Genomic DNA, 13,560 nt, shown 5'->3' on the forward strand with positions numbered 1-13,560 from the left:
GGCGAGCTGCCTCCACCAGCCTGGGACCACAGCAAGTGTAAGTCAAATAGAGGGAAATCTTGATAATTGGACGACAAGGGAGATGGCGAACAACTTTCCTACTAAGGAAAGAAAAACACTCATCTATAATGTTGACTCCCCTAAAGTAAAATAAAGTTGCACACGGACGAAACAAAAGCATACGAACTTTTTAAGAGGCACCTTGATCTCAGAAGGTAAACGAGCCCTTGGTGTTTTCACTGGAAGGAGTCCTCCAATTATTAGAGTAGCAGTACCAGACTCTCTGTTCTTCTTGGAATCATATTCTAACTTTGTGCTCTGTCCACTCGCTCAGAGAAAAAGGGATAGTCCAATCTGAGTCTCAGTTTGTAAGGGGCAAACCTCTTTCCCCTGTTAGGGCTTGTCAGTGTGATGCTAAAAATGGTCCTTTGGTTGACTTGTGAGTAATTGATTCTCTGACGCTGACAACACTTAGGAAAATGAAGGTATAAATGATGGCAGTGCCGCGCAGCCACCGAAGCAAACGGCGAGCTGAGGGCCGTGGAACTGGAGCAGCGCCTCATAGCAGAGGGAGACCTGCCACATCACAGGTGAGAGGGGGGGTGTTCCTAGGGGCTGGGCTGGAAGGGAGCATGAAAGTTGACCTTCTCACCAACTCAGAAGCACCAAGTCAAAGAGGCCTACCGCCATCCTCTTGGCCGTGGTCTGGTGAGTACATTGAGGCCCCTCGTTAGGGGATCTGGAACACGCTTCTGATGGTTGGCACCACACTGAGGTTGCCTGGGACGTGCGGCATCCCAACCCATGGAGAAGCGGCCGGCAGACAGACATCTTGCAGGTGTCTGTGGAGGCGGGTGAGGTCTCCGTGCTCCTTTGAGTGTGTGTAGGCAGGCTTCTGCGGCAAGACGTGGGCTGGCTAGATTCTCCTGTCAACAACAGGATTCCGTATGGGTCGGAAAGGAGCCAAGTGGCGGTGCAAATCAATACCGCGCATCGATCGCTCAGAACCGATTCAACATAATTGCCTGGAAATTGATAACATTTCGCTTTCTTGCTCAATTGCAGCCGCAATCATTCCTCTGGGTTTTAGACACAATTACCTGCCCTTGGAGCGCTCCATTACCCTCATGCTTATTTCCCGATCTTTGCTTTAATGGTCTTGAAGTATTTGTGTCTTTCATCATAAGCCACCTCAAACCCTTTCTGAAAGGAGGTGGGGGTGTCACTCTCTTGGGTGACAATTCTAGACAATTCCTCGTGAAAAGCGTAGATTTCCTAAGACTTGGAACACTATTGGTGAAACAGTTTATAAACTGGACGAGGGTCCTTAAAATACAAAGAATATTAAGAAAGGTAAAAGGCCCTAGTTGGTGTGGCTCAGTGGATAGAGCATCGGCTTATAGGCTAAAGGGTCCTAAATTTGATTCCAGTCAAGGGCATGTGGATGTGGGTTCAATCCCCAGTGGAGGGGGCATGCAGGAGGCAGCCCATCAGTGGTTCTCTCTCATCATTGGTGTTTCTGTCTCTCCCTCTCCCTTCCACTCTGAAATCAATAAAAATATATTTACAAAAAGAAAAAGAAAAAGAAAGGTAAAAGATTTTCTCCTTAGATGTTGAAAAGTGGCCTTGCTAGTTTGGGTACTTGAGACCTGACCTCTGTCGTTAGCTGAAGGCACTTCTGCAGAATTCTCACGGCATCTGTGGCATGAAGGCTGGCGAAAGGTGGCACCTGAGGTTGACAAGTGCCCATTTACCTGATCCAGACGAACTCACATATATCTAATCCCAGAATTGGTTTGTAAGCAGTGCGGAAAGCTAACTGATCCTCATAATGACAGATAATAAACTCTAAAATGCTTTGGAGACATCAAGGAGTTGTCGATGATGTTGTTGGATTCGTGCTACACTTAAATCAGTGAATTCTAGCTCTTTAGACTGATCATGTGGAATGTGTCTGTCAACAGCTATTTTATCCTCGGTGATGCAACCTCTATGCTACTCTTAGCATAAGCTGGGTTCTTACTGTTTCCCATCTCTGTCCAATGGGATTTTCAACCCCATGGATTGGGTTCTCACAGCTCAAAGGGCACAGTGGTGTCTTGACCCATCCCTGGGGCACTTGGTTTATGGCAGATGCTGTGCCACTTGGTTGACCAGACTACATAGTTGCTCATTCTGAATGAGCAAGGGGTTACTGTGTTTACTATGACTTGCCCCCCAAAGTCTGCCCTCTTATCAGGTTATTTTCTACTCCCTAAACCAGGGGTGGGGAACCTTTTTTCTGCCAAGGACCATTTGGATATTTATAACATCATTCATGGGTCATACAAAATTATCAAGTTAAAAATTAGCCTTCTATATATTTTTTAAAATATATTTTATTGATTTCAGAGAGGAAGAGAGAGGGAGAGATAGAAACATCAATAATGAGAGAGAATTATTGATTAGCTCCCTCCTGCACACCCCCTACTGGGGATCGAGACTGCAACTCGAACCCAAGTATGTACCCTGACAGGGAATCGAACCGGGACCTCTTGGTCCATGGGATAATGCTCTATCCACTGAGCCACCATAGCCGAGCCTGCTATATTTGGTCAAACATTTAATTAACTTACCCCTAATGCCTTGGCAGGGCCAGACCAAATGATTTTGTGGGCCTTTTATGGCCCATGGGCCGGACGGTCCCCACCCCTGCCCTACACCATTGAGTGTAAGGACAAGCCAACCAAGCAAGTGTTCCTGTTTGTCCCCCCTTTCTTCCCCAGAGACCAGTGATGAAGGGCAAAAGCTTTCCGTTTCCTCAGACCCCTTTCCCACGTGCAGGTGATGAATTCTGAAGTGCCCCATGAATGGAGAGCGCTGTGAATAGGGTATTGTATCTGGGAGGCTGCCCTGCAGAAAGGAGGAAATCAGGTGGCCTGGGAATTGCGAGGGCCATTCTGAAGTGCGCACACTGAAACTAATTTGATGGAGAACCATAGGTAAAGGCCCTCTCCTCTCTGGGCTCATTTCCTCAGCTATAAAATGAAGATAGCCCCAAAGGGGAAGGGGAAGGTGGGCTGGGCAGGCCAGGAGGGCACAGGGGCTGAGAATCACTTGTGCCAGCCCCTGGAGAAGGGGCAGGAGGTGGGGAGACCAAGGGAGGGCTTAGGCCAAGAGCAGGAATTTTGGCTTATTCTGGAGGGAGTGGGGCGGGGGAGACTTCTGTGCAGGCGAGTGGGATTGTTAGGAGGATAGATGTGCTCAAGTCTTTAAAAGATCAGCAAAGAGCCCAGCTGGCGTGCCTCAGTGGTTGAATGTCAACCTATGAACCAAGAGGTCACGGTTCGATTCCGGGTGAGGGCACATGCCAGGGTTGCAGGCTCAATCCCTAGTGGGGGGCGTGCAGGAGGCAGCCAGTCAATGATTCTATGATCATTGATGTTTCTATCTCTCTCTCCCTCTCCCTTCCTCTCTGGAATCAATAAATATATTTTTTAAAATATAAAATAAATACATAAAATAAAAGATCAACAATGAAGAGGAAAGCCCAGGCTGAAGCTGGGAGACAGGAAAGGCAGTGGTTGTGTCAAGGGGCTCTCCTTGCCTCCAAACATCTCCCTGCTCAGGAAACTCTGGAGATGGACTCAGGTTAGGAAAGGGGGAGCCACATGGAAAGTGTGTTGAGGACAGAACACTGAAGGTCCTTGCTTTGGGGATCAAAGGTCTAAGTGAGAAGCAAAACACATCCAAGGGGCTTGTCTCGTGGATGAAGGTGCAGGAGCTCTGGGTGGCATGGTAGGTGGATATCAAGGGGCAGCCCTCGGGGGCAGATGCCCTGTTCTCATCTTTTCTCTAGCCCAGTCCTTATCAGAAGCTTAGCAAGTATTTGCAGGATAAGGAAACTTGGACTTGACACGATGAGAAAAACTTCCTAACAGGAAGAGCCACCTGGAAATAGGACAGACTTGCTTAGAGGTAGTGAGTGTTTGAGCAGGAACTGGAGGGTTGTCTGGAGTCGGGTGGAGGGAGGGTACACATCAAGAAAGGGCTGAAGACAGGCCTGGATGGTGGCTCCCTCCAGCTCTGGGGGTGTGGGGATCCGCCCGCATTGAGCTACCCCATCGTGCTCCCTTGGGTCTCAGGGTACCCCTGGGTCAGGACCCAGTGTCTGGGAGAAGGGGGATGATGCCCTGAGAGGGCAAGTGAGCCCAGGAAAGGAAGGTGGACCCTGCCAGGGCTGAACCGGCTTGTGTGAAATGGTTCCGAAGCAGGACCAGGGAGCAAATCGAGCAATGTGGGGTAATCGTGAGAAAGGTAGGGTCCTGCCTTTGAGGGGGTGGGGGGGCAGGTGGGGGCTGGTGAGGCTTCTGGATGGGTTTGTATCCCCATGGAGTGGATATCCTACTGAAGTCGGGGGAGGGAGCCATGGGAGATGGAAAGACCCAATTCCTTGGTGGCTGAGTCACACCAGGGCAGGACTGGGTTGACAACGGAGGCACCTCCCCCCCCCTGCACCTCCCCCTCAAAAAGAGGAGGGCTCTTTCCCTGTTGACAATTCTTCCTCTAATTGCAGAGTAGGTGTCAGCAGGGCCCAATTAAGGGCAATTATGTGATCTATGAGATACTTCTGCTGCACAAGCTCCCCAGGCTCCTTGGTCTCTTTCAGGACTCAAACTCTTCGGTGAAATCTAAGCATCTAGAGCAGCGGTTCTCAACCTGTGGGTTGCGACCCCTTTGGGGGTCGAATGACCCTTTCACAGGGGTCGCCTAAATACATCCTGCATATCAGATATTTACATTACGATTCATAACAGTAGCAAAATTACAGTTACGAAGTAGCAACAAAAATAATTTTATGGTTGGGGGTCACCACAACATGAGGAACTGTATTAAAGGGTCGCGGCATCAGGAAGGTTGAGAACCACTAGTCTAGAGTAAGATTTATAGACTTCCCTTCCCTCCAACTCCACAGAAAAACAAAACAGCCCATGCCTAAAGAGACTACCTGAGCAGGTCTAATATTAGATCAGCAAAGCAAAATTTTGTGGTGAATTCCCCACACTACAGGGGCCTTGGTTCATCAAATGCTCACAAGGACCCTATGCAGTAGGTAGAGTTATCAATTCCATTTTATGGATAGGAAAACTGAGCCCCAGAAAGGAGAAGTCACTTATCCTGGGATGCACAGCTAGTCATGGCAGAGCCTGAATATGGACTCAAATTTGTCTCACTCAGAGACTGAGCTGTTAACCCTGCTCAGTACTGTCAGTGCCACACAGGGGGGTGGGGAGTGACTTAGGAGAGACTAAGGAAAGGTGATTGCTCTTCCCCTATCCCTTGCTGAGGCTTGAATTCCACGTATAATGCCTTACAGCAGTGGTTCCCAACCTTCTGGCCCTTTAAATACAGTTCCTCATGTTGTGACCCAACCATAAAATTATTTTCGTTGCTACTTCATAACTGTAATGTTGCTACTGTTATGAATCGTAATGTAAATATCTGATATGCAGGATGGTCTTAGGCGACCCCTGTGAAAGGGTCGTTCGACCGCCAAAGGGGTCGTGACCCACAGGTTGAGAACCGCTGCCTTACAGGAAGGGGTAGTTCACCATTATTTTTAATTTTCTGTTCAACCCTATGAGGTCAGCAGGATAGCTTTATTATGCCCATTTGACAGTGATGCAATGAAGCATAGTAACATTCATCTCAGGTAAAAACTGCTGTTTGAATTTTAACCCTGCTATTCTGGCTTCTGTACACACCTGCTTGCTTAAACAATAGGGTAGTTACCTCACTTTCCAGATTGAGACCCAGAAACTCACATAAATCACCCCATTATGTTGCCAGCCCACATCACAAAGGTTATTCTCCTGTGTCTGAGGACCAGAACCACAAAATTGCTTTCCTTAACTCAGTGGCTCTAGGAACTGAAACTATAGATAACCTTTAGAGATTATTAACTTTGCTCAGTTTTGCTTCTGTAAAACTGCTTTTGCAAGATAATTCCACATTCCAATGTCTAGCAGGATGTGGTTTTTGCCTTTATAAGCTAGCTACTGCTCTCCCTCAGGCACTACGAGATTTAGAGAGCATTTGCCCCCTCATAGCCGCCAGCTTTGAAATAAATGTGGCTCCTTAATTCGACTTCTTGAGGCATCCTTGTGTGATTCGTGGGGTACACTACAACATTTGGAGGCCCCAGCGAGATCCAGCCATTAGGGGGCACTGGTTCGGACACCGAGGGAGGCCAATCTTCCCTGAGCAGGTCGCAGTACAAACGGCTCTGCCAGACTTAAAGGACGTCCCGCTATCATCACCAGATGAGGTACTGTTCACAGAAGGAGCAGCTATGTTCAGGATGGAATCCGGTATGCAGGGGGCGGTGGTAGTCACTCTGAACCGCACTATTTGAAACAGGGGGACTTCAGCACCAAAACCTAAACTTTTGGCCTTGATCCAGGCCCTCCGATGGGGACACAGTGCCATCTACCAGGAAAGAGGGTTACTAACTTCAGCTGGAAAGGACATTAAAAATAAGGCTTAGCCTTATTAGAGGCCATCTGGCTTCCCAGAGAAGTTGCAATAGTGCACTGCAAAGGTCATCAGAAAGGGGAAACAATTGAAGCCTGAGGTAATCGTGCTGCAGACCAAGCTGCCAAGGAAGCCGCCCAAAAACCAGTGGGGCCTTTACAAGTCTTACTAACCCTGCCGGACCCAGATCTACCACAAACCCCCTCTTACACCAAACAAGAGGAGGAATTGGCAGAACAGAAGCAAGCTACCAGAGGACCAAATGGTTGGTGGACTCTACCAGATGACAGACTGCTGGTCCCAGAGGCTCTACGTTGGACAATAGTTGCCCAGTTACACCAGGCTACCCACCTAGGCATCACCAAGACTTCTGAACTTTTGCGAGGGAGGTACTACATACCAAGCTTAGATAAGATAATTAAAAGCATAGTCACTAGATATACTGTCTGTGCACAGGTAAATGCTAAGCAAGGTAGGGGGGTTCCCCTGGGAATTCTGGCCTGGGGAAACTCCCCAGGAGAGCATTGGGAGGTAGATTTCACAGAGCTCAAGCCACCGGTGGCAGAGTATAAGTACCTGCTAGTTTTTCTAGACACCTTCTTGGGTTGGGTTGAAGCATACCCCACTAAGACAGAAACTGCCTCTATAGTGGTCAAGAAATTACTCCAGGAGATTATACCTAGATTCAGGCTACCAGCAGTCATAGGATCAGATAATGGCCCTGCCTTTGTAGCCAAGGTATCTCAAAGTATAGCTCAAGTCTTAGGCATAAATTGGAAACTCCATTGTGCATACCAGCCACAAAGTTCAGGACAGGTATGAACAGGACTCTAAAAAGGACTTTAACTAAATTTATCCTAGAAACCAGTGAAAACTGGACCAACCTCCTGCCCTTCGCCCTCTTATGGGCCAGGTGTACCCCCTACCAGGAGGGGTTCTCCCCCTTTGAAATCATATTTGGTAGACCTCCTCTTAACCTACCCAAGGTTAGGGAGGAATTAAAAGCTGAAATTCATAACCATTCCTTGCTCAAGTCCTTACAGGCTCTGCACTATACCCAGAGAGTCACCCATAAGCTTGTGTGAGACGCCTTGCCAGTGCCAACCTTGGGCCCTATACATCCCTGCCAGTCTGGAGACTCGGTGTGAGTAAAGAAGTTCATGACCCAAGGACTAACCCCAACTTGGAAGGGACTATACACTGTTATCCTGACTATGCCCACAGCTGTTAAGGTTGACGGCATTCAGACCTGGCTACACCACTCCCAGCTCCTACACCAGGAAACGGCCTGGATCTTAGCAGCCAGTGGCCTCACCTGTGAGATCCCTAGCCTGGGCTCCACGCAGGCCAGGAGGAGGCTGGACACCTGCAGGAGGGGAACTGGGCCTCAATGAGGACAGTACTGATGGGGGCTGTGGCACTAGGGGCCTTGGTAACTGTAGGAACATTTTTTGCTAGCAAATGAGAAAGTCCAGGGCCAAATAGGGCTAGATGTGCTAGGGGACAGGAGAGCAAGAACAGAACAGAGAATGCCCTTGAAAGAAATAGGATGAGTAAATAGAAAACTAAATGTGCCAAGCAGGCAGCTAGAAAAATTAATTCAGTCAAACTACTTGTGGTTAGGGGGCATTACAATCCCCTAACTAATGAAGATGAGTCCATGATTTGACATGTACATAAAACCAGTGGAGAATGAAGCAATGAAGCATAGTAACATTCATCTCAGGTAAAAACTGATGTTTGAATTTTAACTCTGCTATTCTGGCTTCTGTACACACCTGCTTGCTTAAACAATAGGGTAGTTACCTCACTTTCCAGATTGAGACCCAGAAACTCACATAAATCACCCCATTATGTTGCCAGCCCACATCACAAAGGTTATTCTCCTGTGTCTGAGGACCAGAACCACAAAATTGCTTTCCTTAACTCAGTGGCTCTAGGAGCTGAAACTATAGATAACCTTTAGAGATTATTACCTTTGCTCAATTTTGCTTCGGTAAAACTGCTTTTGCAAGATAATTCCACATTCCAATGTCTAGCAGGATGTGGTTTTTGCCTTTATAAGCTGGCTATTGCTCTCACTCAGGCGCTACAAGATTTAGAGAGCATTTGCCCCCTCATAGCCGCCGGCTTTGAAATAAATGTGGCTCCTTAATTTGACTTCTTGAGGCGTCCTTGTGTGATTCGCGGGGTACATTACAACAACAGATGGAGAAAATGAGGTCAGAACTTGTGACTGGCAGAGGCATAACTTGAACCCAGGTCTGTCTGACTTCCAGAGTCTGGGTTCTTCTTCCTACCCCACTCTTCCAAAGGACAAGGACCAAGGCTTGCACGAAGCCAAGTCTAGGGTTGGGCCCAGCCAGCAAAGGGCATCCCTGTGACTATGGCTACATCTGACCTCCCCTCCTATCGCTTTCCAGGTGCCACCACAAGGGTGAAGGATGCCGCTCTGGGTGTTCTTCCTCATGGTCCTAACTCTCAGTGGTGGCTGCCACTGCTCCTCACACTCCCCGACCCTCAGGTAAGCAGTCCTGCCAACAGGGCCTGGATTTCCGCCACCCCAAAACCATACCTGCTGGAGGAGGGGTGCTTAGAGGATGCAGAATCCAGCCATCAGCTGGCCTCAGCCATCTCCTCAGGCAGCCCCCACTGCCATCTCTGGGAGGGGGACAGACTCTGAGCTCCAAAGAGGTTGGCTAGCCCAGGTTCCAACTCTCTCTGGGGATGAACAGGGAAAAGGGCAATACAAGGACCTAACAGAGACCTAATGAATGCAGCCACCTCTGTCCCCTCACCTGGGCCCACCAGACCACCCTTTGACCTTTGACTCCTCCCACATAGGATGCCACGGTATGCAGATGCCATCTTCACCAACAGCTATCGGAAGGTGCTGGGCCAGCTGTCTGCCCGCAAGCTGCTCCAGGACATCATGAGCAGGCAGCAGGCGTAAGCAGAAGTTCTAGGAATTTCTTTCCACACTGCAACTGCAGCAGAGTTTGGAGGGACCAGCTTTGGTTTCTTCCTCTGCAAAGCATCTGTCATTTCTGGACTTCCCGTAGCAGAAGGACCCCAGTGTCAAATCTCAGCTTACCTCTAGCTATTAAATGGCTGTTGAACACTTGTTGTGTGCTTCTCCCTATGCTGGGCTCCAATAGTAACAACACTGATGGTAGTTACCAGTAGATCGTTACTCTGTGCCAGAAACAAAGGCTGTGCGTTGGGATATTTACATGCACTTGGCACAGTGCTGGGCACAGTAAGCCCTTGGTAGTGTTAGCCATTATTCCTCATTTCCTATTTGCTCTAACAACCCTATAAAGCAGGACTCTTACCCCCATCGTCTGGGGCCATTTATAGCTTCTAAAGGACACACACCAAAGAGTGGCAGATCTGGGGTCCAAGCAGCCAAACTCCACAGCCCGTCCACTTTTCAGTTTTCATTTTGAAAAAATTTCAAACTTACAGAGAAGTTGCATCAATGGTACAAAGGACTTCCCCATATACTTCCCTATATTCAATAATTTCTAACATTTTTATCATATTTGCTTACTCATCTATAGCTATAGCTAGATATAGACCTATACATACAAACACATGTGCACATTTATTATTATTATTATTATTATTATTATTATTATTATTGCAGAACTACTTGAGAGTAAATTGCAGTCATCATAACCCTTTATCCTTAAATACTACTGTGGGTGTCTCCCAATAGCTAATGAAAGGACATTCTCTTACATAATCACAGTATAATTATCACTTAGGGTCCCTATTAAAATGTCAGCAGTTATCCCAAAATGTCCTTTATAACAGGTATTTCTTTTCCTGATTCAGGATCATGGGTTGTATTTAGTTGTCATGTCTCTTTAGTTTTTTTCATCAGGAACAGTTCCTGTCTTTTAGTCCTGACGAATTTGTTTAGTAAAGTCCAGTTGTTTATAGACTGTCTCTCATATTGGACTTGCCTGATGCTTCCTCACGATTAGTAGAGTCAGAGTAAGCAACAGAAGTGAAGTGTCCTTCTCAGTGCATTGTCTTAGGAGACACATGAGGTCGATTTGACCCATTATTGGTGATAACTTTGATCACTTGGTTAACATGGTGTCTGCTGGGAGAAAAGTTAGTATTTTCCCTTTTGTAATTAATAAGTAATCTGTGGGGAGATATTTTGCAAATGTCTATTTTGGAGCCTCTACTCTTCACTACATATATACTGCTTTCCTAAATGTTGCTGAATCTAATTCAGTTGGATTAGATACCAGATGTCAGAAAAGGGACACACCCTGCTCTGCTCATTTTGCCCTGGCCCTTCCCAGGCCTCTCCACATCCTACCCAAAGAGCAACCTCAGCTGTTTCTCTTTTTCTAATGGAATAGAGAGAGAAACGAGGAGCAAGGAGCAAAGGTGTTGCTTGGGCGTCAGGTGGACGGCATGTGGGAAGACCAAAAGCAGATGGCATTGGAAAGCATCCCGGCAACCCTGTCGCAGAAGCTCAGGTGGGAATACATGCATGTGTAAGTGTATGCATGTGTACGTGTATGGGTGTGCATGCACATGTGTGTATGTGCATATCTAGGGAGCTCCGAGGCTTCCTTCCCTAAGGATCAGCAGGAAGAGGAAAGAACCTCCTCCTCTCCAAAAGCATGGGGCTCTGCCAAGCCCTCCTGACACACATCAGGAACTGGAGGAAGGGGAGAAAATGTGTGATAGCGACTGAATCTTATCCACTGCCGTGTCTCCATGTGTAGCAAGGGGCTGGGCTCAGCGTCTGTGTCCAAAAACATAACTCACTCAATCGTTCTGGGATAGGACCCAAGAACCTGAATTTTAACAAGTGTCTGGGGCGGGTCTGTTGGGTGTGATCTGAGAGGTGTGCTCTGGGTTCCTTGCCAAGCTCACAAAACTATAACGTCAAAGGAAGACAGCCCTTCCCAAAACCCTCAGGTAGACTAGTGTGTGCAGCACTCAAGCAGGGGAGAGAGGGGAATGACACCTCATCTCACTGACCCTCACATTCCCACTGGGAGTCAGGGAAGATGAGGAATGAGTTTTCCCATTTTACAGAGGAGGAAAACTGAGGCAAAGAAGGGGCAGCAGCTGACTCCAAGTCAGGGACTGGCAGGCCCAACTGAGACCTGCTGCTTCTCTTTAGTTTCTTCACAAGAAGCCCACTTAGCGGACAGTTTCCCAAGAATGACACGACTGTTGGGAGAAACTCTGCTATATTTTTTAGGCTGATTTTCAACTGTGAGCACAAATGTGTCTCAGCATGACTCTGCCAGGCACTTCTGGACCTAGTAAGCAAATCCAGTTTCTCCATGTGCCCTCTTATCTTCCTTCCAACCTAATTAGACACCAAGAGCTCAGAGATCTCACCAATCTCAGTCCTGTGGAGATACAAGCAGCAGCAGGCTGATGGGCAGCTGCAGGAGGGGTGAGAACCAGGATGGGAGGCAGGATGCACATCTAAGTCCCAGGTCTGGTTCTGCAGCCAACTCACTGTACACAGCAAGCTGGCTGCCTTATTTCTTCCTCCGTGAAAGGAGGGGGTTAGCACTGACCACCTCTAAGGTCCCTAATGCCTCTAAGAATAATGCCTACCTTGTGCCTCTCATGCTGGGATTAGGTCATCATTCACCTGCTTTATGGCTCCCACAAGGCCCAGTAGGGTGGAGTGGCCCCAAGGAGGGCCGAGTCCTAAGAATGCAGGCTTTGTTCCTGCAGGTTAAAAGCCAGAGGCTTCACAGAGCTCAAATTCACAGAGCAGCAGGAGGGGCCTGGAGGCTGCTATGGCCATTGTTCCCCCTCCAGCTCAACGGCTGCAAATACCAGGGTATCACTGGTGGGCCTGGGAAAACATAAAATAAGAATAAGTTCTTCCACCTTGATAGTGCAGAGTCAAATGATTTGGCAGATGGCACACTTTTGCACCCACCACCCTTCATGTCCACCTAACAGCCCTGTAAGGAACTGAGGTTCAGATTTGTCTGTCCTCCTGGCTCTTAAAAACATCCAATGCGTGAGGGGTAATGGGGGGGATAAGGACACATTTGTAATACCTTAACTAATAAAGAATTAAAAAAAAAAAACATCCAATGACTTTTATGTGCCAGTCTCTGAGCTGAGGGAATAGCAGGGAAAAGGACAGCAGTGGTCCCTGCTCTCATGGAATTCATAATGCAGTGAGACAGACAAAACTTAAACAAGTACTTGTACAGTGGATTATTTAATTTGTGATAAATGGTATGAGACATAAGGGGTAGGGTGAATGTGTGTGGCAGAAGGAATACCTAAGCTAACCCTGCAGTGACTTCAAGGCAAGTGATCAGCCTGGGATCTCAGTGGAAGAAGATTAGCAGAACTGGGGCTAACAATGAGGTTCTTTTTAAAATTTATTTCATGGCATTTGTTTTTGTCTGTCTGACTTATTTTACTTAGTATAATACCTTCTAGAACCATCTATGTTGTTGCAAATGGCAAGATTTTATTCTTTTTTATGGTTGAGTAATATTCCATTGTATACATGTACCACCTCTTATTTATCCAACGACCTACTGATGGGCACTTGGGTTGCTTCCATATCTTGGCTTTTGTAAATAATGCTGCAATGAACATAGGGGTGTGTATATCTTTTTGAATTCATGTTTTGGATTTCTTCAGGTAAAGACCCAGAAGGGGTATTGCTGAGTCATGGGGTAGCTCTATTTTTAATTTTTTGAGGACCCTCCATACTATTTTACATAGTGACTGCACCAATTTACTATCCTACCAACAGTGCACAAGGGTTCTCTTCTCAAGAATGAGGTCCTTTTGGGACCCAGACAGTCTTAACACTGGAACATCCATCCCCCTGGTTTCAACTGTCCATGCCCTAACCTGCCCTTTCTTCAGTCCCCATGATTGAGCTTGTTCTTTCTTTCTGCAACAGGAATTCCCAAGGATGAAGAGTCTGCCTGTGTTTTATGCTGCCTGGAGCCAAAACACCATCCAGTTCATCCTATTTAATTTTTGACCTACTTTTTCTTTTATAAATACAATAAA

At 47.2% G+C, this 13,560-nt stretch overlaps 1 protein-coding gene across 2 annotated transcripts; it reads left to right on the plus strand.

Moving 5' to 3' along the window:
- Nucleotides 1-204: 204 nt before the first annotated feature.
- Nucleotides 205-13,560, plus strand: GHRH (growth hormone releasing hormone). 2 transcript variants are annotated; one of them, XM_005868459.2, is made up of 5 exons: nucleotides 205-590; nucleotides 8,937-9,037; nucleotides 9,358-9,462; nucleotides 10,896-11,015; nucleotides 13,448-13,560. In XM_005868459.2, exons 2-5 carry the CDS (start codon nucleotides 8,958-8,960, stop codon nucleotides 13,461-13,463), a joined length of 321 nt encoding a protein of 106 aa, XP_005868521.1. In that variant the 5' UTR covers nucleotides 205-590; nucleotides 8,937-8,957; the 3' UTR covers nucleotides 13,464-13,560. The 2 variants fall into 2 exon arrangements, with proteins under 2 accessions (XP_005868521.1, XP_014396893.1); XM_014541407.1 differs by lacking the exon at nucleotides 205-590 and adding an exon at nucleotides 7,548-7,657.

Source organism: Myotis brandtii, unplaced genomic scaffold, assembly GCF_000412655.1.
Source record: "Myotis brandtii unplaced genomic scaffold, ASM41265v1 scaffold27, whole genome shotgun sequence".
Classification (NCBI taxonomy): domain Eukaryota; kingdom Metazoa; phylum Chordata; class Mammalia; order Chiroptera; family Vespertilionidae; genus Myotis; species Myotis brandtii.